Source organism: Hydra vulgaris, chromosome 06, assembly GCF_038396675.1.
Source record: "Hydra vulgaris chromosome 06, alternate assembly HydraT2T_AEP".
Classification (NCBI taxonomy): Eukaryota; Metazoa; Cnidaria; class Hydrozoa; order Anthoathecata; family Hydridae; genus Hydra; species Hydra vulgaris.
In genome coordinates this window covers 52,889,924-52,904,993 of record NC_088925.1, presented here as the reverse complement: position 1 = coordinate 52,904,993, position 15,070 = coordinate 52,889,924, and the positions used below count along the sequence as shown (strand labels likewise).

At 28.2% G+C, this 15,070-nt stretch overlaps 1 protein-coding gene across 2 annotated transcripts; it reads left to right on the top strand.

The window, feature by feature from the left end:
- Nucleotides 1–238: 238 nt before the first annotated feature.
- LOC100212198 (nematocyst expressed protein 4) lies at nucleotides 239–2,484 on the top strand. 2 transcript variants are annotated; one of them, XM_065800451.1, is made up of 4 exons: nucleotides 239–355; nucleotides 513–569; nucleotides 899–1,558; nucleotides 1,960–2,484. In XM_065800451.1, the coding sequence occupies exons 2-4, from the start codon at nucleotides 524–526 to the stop codon at nucleotides 2,052–2,054; spliced, it is 801 nt and encodes a 266-aa protein (XP_065656523.1). In that variant the 5' UTR covers nucleotides 239–355; nucleotides 513–523; the 3' UTR covers nucleotides 2,055–2,484. The 2 variants fall into 2 exon arrangements, with proteins under 2 accessions (XP_065656523.1, XP_065656524.1); XM_065800452.1 differs by having other exon boundaries at nucleotides 249–355; nucleotides 517–569.
- Nucleotides 2,485–15,070: the final 12,586 nt, after the last annotated feature.

Here is a 15,070-nt window from a genome sequence, read left to right as displayed (position 1 = left end):
ATTAAACAGTTTTAGATAAGATATAGAAAAAAGAAACTTTATCTTTAATATTTATTTAAATTAAATTTTTTATTATTATAATAATAATTATAGTCCCAATCAGTTCAGGTTTCAATTGTTTTATGGTTGCCACGATTTATATAAAAGTAAAATCAGTTTCTTGATTTGGTTTTTTGTTTTTTGATGTGTTAATATCCGACAGAGAATGTTTCGCTCTGTTGCATGTCGTGCCCATTGCTAGAAATGAAGTATTTGAGCATCCTTCTCACGCATGCTTTCACTTTAGAAATTAGTTTAATATTTTTTTAATCGAAGTGTAAATGAGAAAAAACTAAAATCATTTTTATTAGTATAAGTGAGAATTTTGTTTTTTTTTAGATTTTCCAATTGAAAAAAAGCTTTATCTTTTTTAACTAATTAAGTTATAATTAACTTATTAATTATTGATTGCTATTTTATTTTTTTTATACTAATAAGATATATTATATAGAGTATGTTTCCTTTTGGTCTAGAAAGAAAAAAAATGTTGAGAAACCATTTGGTTTTTGGGTTGTTGGTAACATTCGCAGGTAAGGATTGCTAAACAAATAATTTTTTATTTACAAGTTGTATTTAAAGTGACATTTGTGCTATCAACTTGTTTGCTAGAGTTTTGCTTGTTCGCGTAACTCTTTAACGCGCTAAAGTGCGTTTTTAGACAGTTTTAAATACTGTTTTGTTAATAGTCAACAATAGTAACGGTAGTAAACGATAGTAACAATAGTAACGTAAAGATAGTATACTATTAAGCGGATTACTGGTGCGCATATATATGATTAATACTAACAATATGCTTGTTTTGGGGTATGAATGACTACTTAATTGAAAATCTTATTGAAAGTATAAGTTTTGTTTTTAGTATCTGGGTACAGCGAAATCATCTACGCTTGTGATCCTAGTGGGGCAGCTTCAGTATGCAAGCAACAATGTAACGAAACAGTTGAAGGAGAAGTTGCATCAAACGTGTGCGGAATAAACAAATGTTGTACTCTGCTCTGCAACGGACCATCAAGCTTTTGTTATGAAGAGGGTTGGACTTGCGCTGACAAAGGTTGCAATCCATCTACTGCCCAAGTTCAATGTCCAGATAACGGTGTGTGTTGTCAGGGTCCTCCAGAACCTTCTAACTGGCCGGATTATCCTTGGCCTCCTTATTTTGGATGGCCAAAAGATTACGTGCTTCCAGCTGATTATCCTTTTCCAAACTATTGGCCTAATGATTGGGCACCTTGTCCACCATCAGTTTATCCCGAAGGCGTTGAACCAATAGATCCAGCACCTACTCCACCAGTTACTACTCCGGAAGTTCCACCAACAGTCCCACAAGTTCCACCAACCCCACCAGTAGAAACTGACGATAGCGATGAAGATGATAGTGAAGATCAGGCAACCACAACTACTACAGTATTGCCAGTAGTTGAAGAGGTTCCAGTTGAAGAGCCAGAACCAATAACAACTGAGGCTCCACCTCCAATTGTTGAGTCTGTTCCTCCAGAAACTCCACCACCTCCACCCCAAAGTAAGTAGATAATATAGATATTGTAAGCTAGATATTATAAGCTAATTAATAAATTGCTAACTAATATAAGTAAATATTATAAGCTAATTTTGTCTTTATTACGTTCTTTATTAAGCTAATTAATAAATAGCTAATTAATATAAGTAAATATTATAAGCTAATTTTGTCTTTATTACGTACGTAAACGATCACGCATTCTATGTATAACATACATTAAAATAATATCTACGCTTTTATTTTTTGACATAAATACTTGAATAATACTTGCAAATATTAAATAATATAGCAAACAAAATAAAGGAGTTATTAATAAAAAAATATGTTCTGTTTACTGTTATTTTAGCTTTTTATGCTTAATTAATTGTTTGTTATTAATTAAGTTATCAATTTTTTATTTAAAGCTTTTCCTGTCGTAAAGAAGAAAAAGAATTCAAAAAAAATTCGAAAAGCTAAGGCAATGAAAAAAAGAAGATCAAAAAAGGAAAAAAAAATTTAAAACTTTGATTAAAAAAGAAGCGAATTAAGTCTATTGTTTTATTTTATAAATAACATGTTAAACGTTGAATTTAATAAAAGCTAATATAAGACATTTTATTTAAATAATCTTTTAAAAATTGTAAGCAGAAAGTCTGGTTTATATTTTCGTTTTTAAATTTGCAAAATTTAATGAATCTTAGAGCAAAACTCTTCTATTTTCAGCAGACACGTTATTTCACATATTAGTTGGAAATGTAAAAACTAGTACATATGAAAATGTATAAAATCAAATTTTTTTTTAAAGAAAAATATATTAATGTTAATGCTTTTTTGTTTGATGTTAACAAACTTTATATTAAAATTATCAAATTTTAAATATTGTATATTTTTGAGTTCTAAACGCGGAAGAATTTGTAATTTGTCTGTAATATTACATTATATTGTCTTAATTTAAAGTTTTGTTTATATATAGTGATGTATATTAAAAATTTTCAGACTATTTATGCTTACCCATAAGTTGAACAACACATGCTCGTCACTAAGACTGTCGACGGGTGCCCGGGTAACCGCCTGTTGGTTACTGACCGGGCAGCATTATCGAATGACGGGTAACCATTGTCCATGCAAAAAAAAAAAAATTGTTCAATTTACAAATTGTTAATTCTAATTATTTTTTTTTAAGTTTTTAATCATTAATTGAAATAAAACAATTTAACAATATGAAATTGATATTTAAAATCAGATCTTGAAGAAATAGTTCTGATTTCTTTATCACCGTTAGAATTTTTGAAAAAAGAAACAAAAACGTTCAGAAAGCTATTTGAGTTTCTGATTTGGAAACCCACCTTTTATTCTTAACTTTATGTGCTATGTTTATCGGAACTCCTCTAACTTGTTTATTAGTATGTCTCTATGACAAAATTGTATGAAAACCTAGAAGATGGAGAGTAGAATTATCTCGAAGATCTTTCAAAAAAAACCCAAGTTTCAGTTAAGCATATTATGTATAAAATGTTTTCAGTTTCTTATTAAAAAGGTATACAGTTTTTCGAAAAAAAAATTTTGTAAAAAGAAGTTTTTTTAAGTGTGCGCAGTAAGTTTATTGTAAATAAATAAAATGTTAAAAATAAAATGTTATAATAAAATTTCATCAATTTGTAACCAATTAAAGTTTTGTAAAAATAAAATGTTATAATTAAATTTCATCAATTTGTAACCAATTAAAGTTTTGTAAAAATAAAATGTTATAATAAAATTTCATCAATTTGTAACCAATTAAAGTTTTGTAAAAATAAAATGTTATAATAAAATTTCATCAATTTGTAACCAATTAAAGTTTTGTAAAAATAAAATGTTATAATAAAATTTCATCAATTTGTAACCAATTAAAGTTTTGTAAAAATAAAATGTTATAATAAAATTTCATCAATTTGTAACCAATTAAAGTTTTGTAAAAATAAAATGTTATAATAAAATTTCATCAATTTGTAACCAATTAAAGTTTTGTAAAAATAAAATGTTATAATTAAATTTCATCAATTTGTAACCAATTAAAGTTTTGTAAAAATAAAATGTTATAATAAAATTTCATCAATTTGTAACCAATTAAAGTTTTGTAAAAATAAAATGTTATAATAAAATTTCATCAATTTGTAACCAATTAAAGTTTTGTAAAAATAAAATGTTATAATAAAATTTCATCAATTTGTAACCAATTAAAGTTTTGTAAAAATAAAATGTTATAATAAAATTTCATCAATTTGTAACCAATTAAAGTTTTGTAAAAATAAAATGTTATAATAAAATTTCATCAATTTGTAACCAATTAAAGTTTTGTAAAAATAAAATGTTATAATAAAATTTCATCAATTTGTAACCAATTAAAGTTTTGTAAAAATAAAATGTTATAATAAAATTTCATCAATTTGTAACCAATTAAAGTTTTGTAAAAATAAAATGTTATAATAAAATTTCATCAATTTGTAACCAATTAAAGTTTTGTAAAAATAAAATGTTATAATAAAATTTCATCAATTTGTAACCAATTAAAGTTTTGTAAAAATAAAATGTTATAATAAAATTTCATCAATTTGTAACCAATTAAAGTTTTGTAAAAATAAAATGTTATAATAAAATTTCATCAATTTGTAACCAATTAAAGTTTTGTAAAAATAAAATGTTATAATAAAATTTCATCAATTTGTAACCAATTAAAGTTTTGTAAAAATAAAATGTTATAATAAAATTTCATCAATTTGTAACCAATTAAAGTTTTGTAAAAATAAAATGTTATAATAAAATTTCATCAATTTGTAACCAATTAAAGTTTTGTAAAAGCTAGTTGTTATTCTTTCTTCTTTATGCTTTAAGTTTTAAAAACATTAAAAAAAAAATGACGAAAGAAAAAGAATTAGTTTTGGATCAGAAAATAGCAGACTTCATTGTTCGTGATGCACACCCAATAAGTTTAATTGAAGGTAATGGATTCCTTAGCTTGTTGAAATATATAGGTCCAGACTATGTTGTTAAAACTTTTTCGACTACCACAAAACTGATAAAGAATAGATACAACGAGACAGTCAAGTCACTGAAACTGAAATTAGGTAAGGTACAGTTTGTAGCTTTTACAACGGACATGTGGACTAGTAATCAAAACATTGCATATATGTGTGTATCTGTGCATTGGGTTAACACGGAATGGGAGCTGGAATTTGCAATCTTGCAGACACGAGAATGTCCTGAACGGCACACTGTAGAAAACATCAGTATTTACTTGCAGGATACTGCTGATGAGTGGCGAATTCCTGATCAGAAAATTGCTGCTACAGTCCATGGTAACGGCTCAAATATAAACCGAGCAATGGACTTTCTTGATGAATGGCCGGATAAGCGCTGTTTTGCTCACATGTTATAGTGAGCCATTGGAGCTGGTCTAAAACTTCCAGCAATTTTGAATATGATTTGAACTGCAAGGCAATTGGCGGTACACTTTAAGCGAAGTACGTTAGCAATGCAGGAATTGCGTAACAAACAAGCAGCACTGAGATCTAACGATAATGAAAAAATATTGGAAGTCATCATAGACTGCTCTACTCGATGGAATTCCACGTTGGACATGTTAGAGCGATTAGTGAAGCGACGTTGGGTGATTGGAGCCGTGTTGTCTGATTGAAATTTTACAACAAAAAGAAATGCGTCAACTCTACAAATGACGGATGAAAACTGGTTGCTTGCACAAGCCATTATACCCATTCTGAAACCATTAAAGCAGGTAACAACTATGTCATCTGGTCAGAAATATCCTTCGTAGTCATTAGTTTACCCACTGTTGTCTATTGTTCTGAAAAATGTTCGAGCATCAAAACCAAACGAATACACTGCTGCCTATAATTGCAGAAATCTCATTGCTACTGAAATAACAAAGCGATATTATACGAAGGATTCAGTATATTACCTGGACCAAGAGCATCTGTATTAGATCCACGTTATAAGCTTTTAAAATTTTTTGATGACCCTATTTGAAATGAAACATACTCCGCCATTAGAGCAGAAATGGAAGCTATTGTTATGCCAGTATTGGAAGAAAATATAGAAGTAGTAGCGGAAGAACCGATGCCAATACGAGCACGGGATCATTTAGAACCGGACCGAAGGAAAATATTTTTGATGAACTAGCATTGCTGTGCACAGTCAACGTAGGGTTTGGACATATGGATGAATTGGCGTCTTACCTTTCGGAAACGCCATTGACTGTCAACGGAAATATCTTAGAGTTTTGGAGAGGTAACACCAAATGTTACCCAAAGCTTTCTATTTTGGCTCACAAATCATGTGCATACCTGCAACTTCGGTGCCAGCAGAATGCGCTTTTTCAACTGCTGGACATGTAACCGAAAAAGTAGCCGTTTTAGTTTTTCCAAACCGTTATTGGGAGTTGTGTTACCTGGACACTTAATGTACAATAAAGTTTAGACTTAAGTAAAATTTTAAATGAATGACATCATTGATTGAGACGTTTTTATTGTTTTTTATTTTTTATAAGTACAAATTTTATAAAAAATATTGTTTTTTAACGGGTACCGGGGTACCAACCCGTTCGTTCAACGGGTACCCGGGCAAGCATTTTGAGATTTTTGACAGCCTTACTCGTCACTAACGTAGATTAACAAAAGCGCTATAATTAAGTATATGCTATTATTAATTATAAACACTTGACTTATATATATAGATGCATTAGTTTCATTTGTAAAAGTTATTATTCTGAAAATCATCGCTTAATAGCGTTGTGTTACTGACTTAAGGATCGTCCATAAATTGCGTCACGCAATTTTTGACCGTTTTTGACCCCCCCCCCCCATCTTGTCACAAAATCGTAACACTTCAGTAGCAGTTTTTGTATGAATCGTGACAAAACAACTTACCCCCTCCCCTTTTGAGCGTGACGTAATTTATGGACGACTCCTTAACCTAAAAACTCTCTGAGTTAGTGTTATTTATGTTAGACATGTTTAAGTCAAGTTTCATTTTGTTTTTCGATAACATTTGTGACCCATCTGACCAAAACCAGTCACATGTATAAAATTTTAAGTTTTGAGTGTGATATTTAAAAAGGTATAATATCCTGCTTTAAAATGATGCAAAAATTATTGCTCTAGCTAAACCCTATCCAAAGTTATGAGCAAAAATGTAACATCTATATTAAAATTTTAAAACGGAAAAAAACGCGTTTAAAGGTTTGATATCATATAAAATAGAAAACTCCTTAGCAACCATAAATGGATTTTGTTCTAATTTGGCACACATCTACTGTGATACATTTGCAACAAGTCCTGAAAAAATTATTACTGTAGCTTGCTTACTTTATAAATTATAACACTTTTAGTACATCGAGAAAATTAAATTATTATCAATTTTTTAATTTTTAGATTTTTAAATCTATTGACAATATTTAAAGCAACAAAAATACCTAAATGTTGTTTATAAAAAATTTCATGTTTAAAAGCATAACAGAGTAAAAAGTGAAGAGTTAAAACAAACAAAAGTTTAAAACAAAAATAAAATAAACAGTTAAAAGTCTAAACCACGCCCTCGTGCACCACGACCCCGACCTCGACCTCTAGGTCGCGTCTCATTGACAGTTTTTTGTATTTTACCAGATTCACTGTCGTTTTCTTGAACGTCCTCTTGTACTTTGTACCTCTGTCAAAACTTCGTAGTCATCGGTATCACTGTCGTGGTCCAGAGGTACAGAAGTCATCGACCGAAAATTGTCATCGTGAGGAATTAACCAAGTTGACCAAGTTCTTCATTCTCGTCTGTAACGATCTCTGGAGTAACTTGAGCATGTTCTATTGCCAGTTCAAAATCATTTTTTTTCATATCAACTTCATCCTTCTCATCATCAGAGTCAGAAATTTCGGATTCATGGTCTGCCATGGCAACTTCATCATCAGAGCTGTTGAGTTCGTCATCTATTCGATCTGTCCAGAGATATTTTTCCCAAATTGAATTCAGCTTGTCTGTGTCAGACTTTGACGAATTGAGCATCTTAGCTATTGCTATACTATTGTTGGCCATTTTATTTTTTTATTAAAATAATTAAAATAAAACTGAAAGAATATTATTATTTATTTACAACTGGCTGTACTGCTACACGATCAACAATAACGAAACACGGTCGTTGCGCATGCGCTGAGCTATTTAATATCACTACTGAGCATGCGCGATGGCCAGATTATAAGTTGTTGTCCATTAGAATTGATCAAAACATAATGGAAACCACGTGATAGCAACGCTTGCCAAGTTTGTTTACACTTGGTGGCTTGTAAAAATTGCTCTGATTGGTCAAATTTCAAATGAGACAAAGAAACACGTGTACACCATTGAATAGCTAAAGAAGTCAGCTTTCTAATCATACCAAAATGTCAAGGTTATTTTGCGCTAGGCAGTCATGTTTATTACTGAAAGTGGACTAATTTAATGAGTAATCACAGAAATTTTAAGACAATAGCCTCACAAAAATCACCAAATTAACCATCAAAAAAATATTTTTTATTAAAAGTTAAGTTTGAATAGCAAAGAAAAGTTAATTATGTAAACAATTATGCAAAAAAATAAATAATGATAAAAATTGAATTTTTGAGATGTTTTGATGGTTTTCTCAATATAACATAACGCGACATCCGACTGGTTTTGGTCAGATGCGTCACATTTGTCGTTGATAAATTTTTGGATAAACTTAATTTTGGGTTGTTTTAATTTAAAACAAAATATAAAATTCTTTGGCTCGTTTACTTGTTCGTTAAATTTCCAGGTCTACTGCAAAGTCCACACATTATGCCAATATTTTGAATGTAACAAACCTTTTTACAAACCCTTTAATTCTGTCTAAAACCAATTTTTAATAGGTGTTTATTAGGGATGGCTCCTTTACTTACTTTATTTTTTTACTTACACGAGTAATTTAATTTTTATCAAAAATTAAATTACATAAGTAATTTTAAACGTTTAAAGTAAATTTACATTTCCGAATAATTAATTAATTTTTTTGAAACAACATACATTTTACACGTAAGTTTTTTTAACATTTTACACGTAACATTTTACACGTAAGTTTTTTTACTTTCAAAAGTAGGTTATGTAAAAGAAGATTACATTAGAAAGTAATTTACTTTTACATGTAAAAGTTTAACGAACTTTTATACTACGTTATGTAATTTTTAAAAGTAATTAATTTTAAATGTAAAAGTAAACAGCTTTTTTATCTGACTTATCACATGAAAAAGCTGTTTACTTTTACATTTAAAATTACTTACTTTTAAAAATTACATAACATAGTATAAAAGTTCCTCAAACTGTAATTTACATGTACATAAAAGTAACTAATTCAAAAAAAATTATATTAAAAAAAAACTTTCATATAAAAGTAAATTACTTAAAAGAAATATGCTACCAAATGTAAATTAAATTTACAAATAAAATAATATAAATTTTATAATATAAATAATATAATAAAAATTTACAAATAAAATAATTTAAACAAAATAATTTTTTATTTTGAAAGTAATAACAAATCTTTATTAAGAATAAGTTATATAAAATAAAATTTAAATTACATTAGCTTACATTTTATATAATTTGTAAATTAAATTAAAAGCAATTTATATAAAGTGAGTAAGTAAATTTAATTATATTGTACAATAAATTTGGAGATCTTGAACAACAGTATTGCAAAAAAGTAAGGTTTAGAATTCAGACAAGCTGAAACATGGCAGTGAGAAGGCGCATATACCCATGGGAGACTTAAAAAGGCAGACTATTTGAAAGGCATAATTAGCATAAATGTTAGTTCTTTTTACAGGCGTTTTGCGTAAAAGTTTTTATTATTGAAAAACTAAGGAAGGAATGACTAAACCAATCCTAAATTATGGGGGCTACAACCCCATATCCCGCAGATTTAGGAGCTCCGAAATTTTTAAGAGGATGCTTTATTTTTGTTAGGTTTTCTTGCCTCTTTGATAAGAATATTAGAAATTCTATTTATTTCGTCATTTTACACATTTTACAATGTTATCTATAAATTTAAACAAATAAATATTATTACAAGCTGACCAGGGCAAGTAGAAGTCAAAATGACTTATCATCAAGCCCATTTGTGAAATACAAAAAAGATACAATTAAATTTTACATCTTCCAATATTACATAAAAGAGTGAAATTAATAAGTTTAAAAAAAAAAAAAAAAAAAAATTTGGTTAGAAATTTTAGAAGGTTAAAAAAGAACTTAAAGTTAAAAAAAGAAGAAATTTAAGATAAAGTTAAAATATAAAATAACAAATAAGAAATTACAAATCTGTACATATTCGTATACATATTAAAGACAATAAACACACACACACACACAAAAAAAAAAATTAAATTCGCTTCATATGCATATACATATACAATACAATATTAAAATTAGTTTGGAAAAAAAAGTTTGCAATAATAACATGTAAAACATTTCTTTAATGAGAATCACATTGTTTATATGTGTGCTGTACGCAATACCTCAAGGTTCTCGATGATAAGACTAATCTCAGTCTTCTACGAGTTCCCTACAACAACAAAACCCTTCTTATCAAGTCATAGCATACCTAATTATTGCTTCCTATACTTAACGGTATTTTGTAAAATGTATTTTTTTTGTTTTGTTTAGGAAGTACAGTTTCTTTATAATATTGCAGTGTAAAAAATTTGTAATTAATATGTATTTGTGAAAATTTAAAGAAAAAAAAAAATAAATAAATAAAATGTACGTAATGTTTAAATTTAGTAAGTGTTTTTTTATAGTTCTTTTAAATGTAGCAATTGATTTTATTTTTTTCATATTTTCGTCAAAAACCGAATTCCACAAACGTGGTCCCCGGCATAGAGTCGAGAAGTCAGATTTTTTGAGTGATGTTAGTGGGATGTAGTAATTACTCATTGAATGTCTTGTTTCATATTTATGATTAATTCGAGTGAAACTTTTAAAAAAATATTTTGGAATCATTTCATTTTGAAGTTTAAACATAAATAACAAGTTATGGTATATATTTAGTTTGTATACATTTAGAGCATTTAATTCCTTGAGTAACGGCTCGGCACTTTCGTATCTACTTGCGCCCAAAACTAATCTACTTGCTTGCTTTTGTTTTGTATAAATAATTTTTAGAAAAGATAAATGATTGTTTGCCCAGGCAAAATTACAATAGTTAATATGATTATGTATAAATGAAAGGTATAAATTTTTTAAACATAAATTATTTAAAAGATGTTTTGTCTTGTACATAATCCCCAGAACCTTTGAAACTTTGTTCTCGACTAGCTTTATTTGGCTTTTCCAATTTAAATTCTCATCGAAAATTATTCCTAGTATTTTCATTGAAAAAACTCTTTTTATTTTAATATTGTTAATTGTTAGTTCAGGTAATTTGAGTGGAAGGTTCTCGGATTTAGATGACTTAGCAAACAAAATATATTTCGTTTTTTCAATATTTAATGAAAGTTTATTTGCTTCAAACCACTCATTAAGATATATTAATTCTGTGTTTACAATATAAAAAATATTTTTTAAGTTTGAGTCAGAAAAGAAAACATTTGTGTCATCAGCAAAAATAATATAATTAAGTATTTTTGAAGACAAAGAAATATCATTAATATAAATTAAAAACAGCAGGGGTCCAAGTATTGATCCTTGGGGAACTCCGCAATTTATTGATTCAAATGGGGAACATGTTAAGTCATATGGTACTGCTTGTTTACGATTTTGTAAATAACATTGCAGCCACTTTAAATTGGAGTGAACTACTCCATAATTGTGTAGTTTATAAATTAGAATCTTGTGGTTGACAGTATCAAATGTTTTTGATAGATCTAGAAAAATTCCGAGTGTGGAACTGTCGTTATCAAAACCATTTAAAATTTGGTTGGCAAGATCAATTACTGCATGTTCCGTGGAATGGTTGTTGCGAAATCCAAACTGTTTATGATAAAGAATGTTGTTTTTTTCAAGATAATTGTACAGTCTGTTGTGCATAGTACGCTCTAGTATTTTGGAAAAACAAGAAAGTATGGAAACTGGTCTGTAGTTAGATTATATTGAGTCATCACCGCCTTTGTATATCGGAATTATTTTTGCTAATTTTAGTTGGTCAGGAAAAATGCCGTTTTTTAGGGAAAGATTAAAAATTTTAAAAAGAGGTTTCTTTATAATATCTGAGACCGCTTTTACAACATCAGGATTAACTTCATCCAGACCAGCACTTTTATTTGTTTTCAGCATACTAATTGCTAGTCGAAGTTCATCAATTAAAAGCTCCGACTCCTCCATGAAGGAATCAGATTTTTTCAAAAAAAATTTAAATGATTTTTTTCCCTCAGGAATTGCACCGGCAAGCTTTTTTCCTATATTTATAAAATAGCTATTAAATGTTTCAGCAATTTCTTAATTAACAAAAGCATCTCCTCTATTATCATCTCTTTGCAATCTTTTTGGAAGATTATCACTTTTCACAATTCCCACTCCTGTTATTTCTTTAATTACATTCCATGTTTACCTTGCATTTCCAAATGTTTTAGTAGTAGTAACGAAGTAACGAAGAGTAGTATTTTTTTTTGGATTGCTTTTTTAAGTTTTCAAAAGAATTTTTATATTTTTTGTATTTTATTTCATTTTTGTAGTTCTTTTTTTTTAAAAATTTTTGATAAAGTTTTTGTTTCCTTTTTGACGACTTAATGAGTCCTCTCGTCTTCCACGGACTTAACAAATTTTTAGAATTAACAATTTTTTTTATTTTTGGAAAGGCCTTTTCGTATTGTCTTGTAAACATGCGAATAAAAAAATTGTAGCCATCATTAATGTCATTGCAATCAGTTTTTAGTTCCCAGTTTACTTCATGTAAGAGATCACGAAACGTGGCGATTGATTCATTATTCATTTTCCTTACGTATATCGTTTTTGTTTTTATTTTATTCTCAAGGGTTGCAGAATATTATTATCAGAAAAACTGGAAAGTGATCAATTAAATCTGTTTTAATAATACCAGTTTGGATTTTAGTCCTTGTGTAATTATTAGTAATAATATTATCGATAATAGATGCAGTTGTTTTAGTCACACGAGTTGGCTTATTAATTATGGGAAAAACGCTGTATTGCAAAAGTGTATTTATAAAAATCACGACTTGGTTATTAGCTTTATTATTCAATAAATTCAAATTAAAATCACCTAATAAGTAAACATTTTTTTTAATAAGCTTTGGTAGCAAATAGTTTAAGTAGTTTTCAAATTGATTGTAATTACCGTTTGGCGGTCTATATATTGCAGTTATAAATGTATTTTTATTTGTTTTATTAATTATTTCAATAGTTAATGACTCACAATCAGCGTCATTTACTTTGAGGTTTTCAACATGTTTAAAAACCAATGAGTTTCGGACGAAAATAGATACGCCCCCGCCATTGCCGTTTTCTCTCGGTTGATGAATAGGTTTATACCCTGATAATTGAAAGTTAGAATTTATCGCGTCTCGATGACACCAAGTTTCTGTCAGACAGATAATACTAAACTTGTTACTAATATTATTTAACATCAATTTTAAATTTTCAAAGTTTTTATTTATGCCTCTGATGTTTATATGTAATAATGAAAAATAAGATGCTGAAGAATTAAGAACATGTTTTACATCGTCAACATTGTAATAAGTCGTATCTACTGAAATTTCGTCAAAAAAGTTCATGTTTTTATCATCGTCATTAATTCGGTTTAGTGCGTTTTTCCTTTCTGATATGTCAAAAACATTAAAACTGTTGGCTTCCGTCATTTTAACAATAAAAACTAAGAATATTATTTAAGACATAAAAATATAATAAATAAATATACTTTAAGCATTCTTATGTGATTTTTTAAAATCTTTACCTACTAATTTATCATAAATAACAACAGAATATTTACCGTTGAAAAAAAAAAAGGCCACCTGCTCAAAAGTACCCCCAGACCATGCAAGTCTTAATCCAGCACTGGTTTTAAGAACTACGGTATCTTATGGGCTTGAAAAATTTAGAACTTTTTATGTAAATATCTTTATCTGCGTGTAGTATCAGTGACCTAACTAAAGCAAGGCCAGTGTAGGCAACATTTACTGTCCCTCAAGTAACTAGGCCCAGGGCTGTGAGGTTTAGTGGCCTCAAGAAGTATTTAAAGAGTTTTTTTTGTTTGTTTTTTTAGTAAAAGTAATTGTTCCAGAGAAACGGAAATTGGACACCTGGTCCAATATGCCTACTGGCCAAAAATATTTTGCTGCACCACTGTGTAATATACGTATAACCCGAGTTGTAGTTAAGCAATGATTTATATTTAGATTGAGAAATAAAACCTGCGGTGATTGGAGCCTGAAAAAAAAACAACCCTAAAATATTTACCATCTCTACCCCAAATGTGAGCGCAACAAATTTGTAACTTTCAATTTTTATTTTTTTTACACTAAATTTAAGTCGACAGGTTTTGAAATTCAAAATTCATAGGTTATGATTATATAAAGTTTACACCGAAACCGATTAAGGTGATTGTTTCAACATATTCCTAAACATTCTAATGCGATATAAAAAGATAATAAGAATATACTTAAGTTTGGGACTTAAGTACGTTTTATTTACCGAAAGTATACTTATTAACCAAAACCATTAGTTTTTCATAATTTTATTAATATTACATCTCAAAATTTACGCAAGTTGACACCTTTACATTATTGGTTATCCATAAAGTCTTTAAATGAGTTTAATACGGTTTTTAACAACACATTAAAAGACCTCATTTGTACGTAACTATTAAAAATACTATTAGTTAAAGATGCTGTTGATTAGGTAATTCTAATCGGTTTGGTGATAAAAGGAATCGCCGCATTTTCAAATTATGAAACCTTTTTACATTGCTTTTGACGTGGTATAATACCACGCAATACTTGTATTTAAATAAATTCAAAATTAAACCTTGTACTTTGTTTAATTTTTATTTTCATGTATAATATTTTTTTAAACCACTTTATTCATATGTTAAAAAAATAAAATTATTCAAAATTTCTGTTATTTATGCAGTATTTCTTCTGTTTTAGTATGTTATTTTAGAAAAAGATTTCCCTTTTTCTAAAATAACATACTAAAACACGAGAATTTGGTATTTCAGCTACTCATTTTGAAGGTACCCAAAAAATACAAAACTATAATTGTCAACTAAAATAAACTTCTTAAACTCAAACTTCAGAAAAACACATGATCATCAATTTTTAATGACAAGTTTTTAATGACTTTATTATGTACGGATATAAAAGTAACTATTTGTAACGGCAGATTTAGAAAAATAAAAAATCAGTCACTGCATTACAAAATATCTTTATGAAATATAAAACAATAATCAATGACCAAATTAAATTTGAAAAAAAAATTAATTTGATAATATTGTTTGAAAAATACGAATGACCTTGTAAACTCAAGTCACTAATAAAAACTCAATTTTCGCTT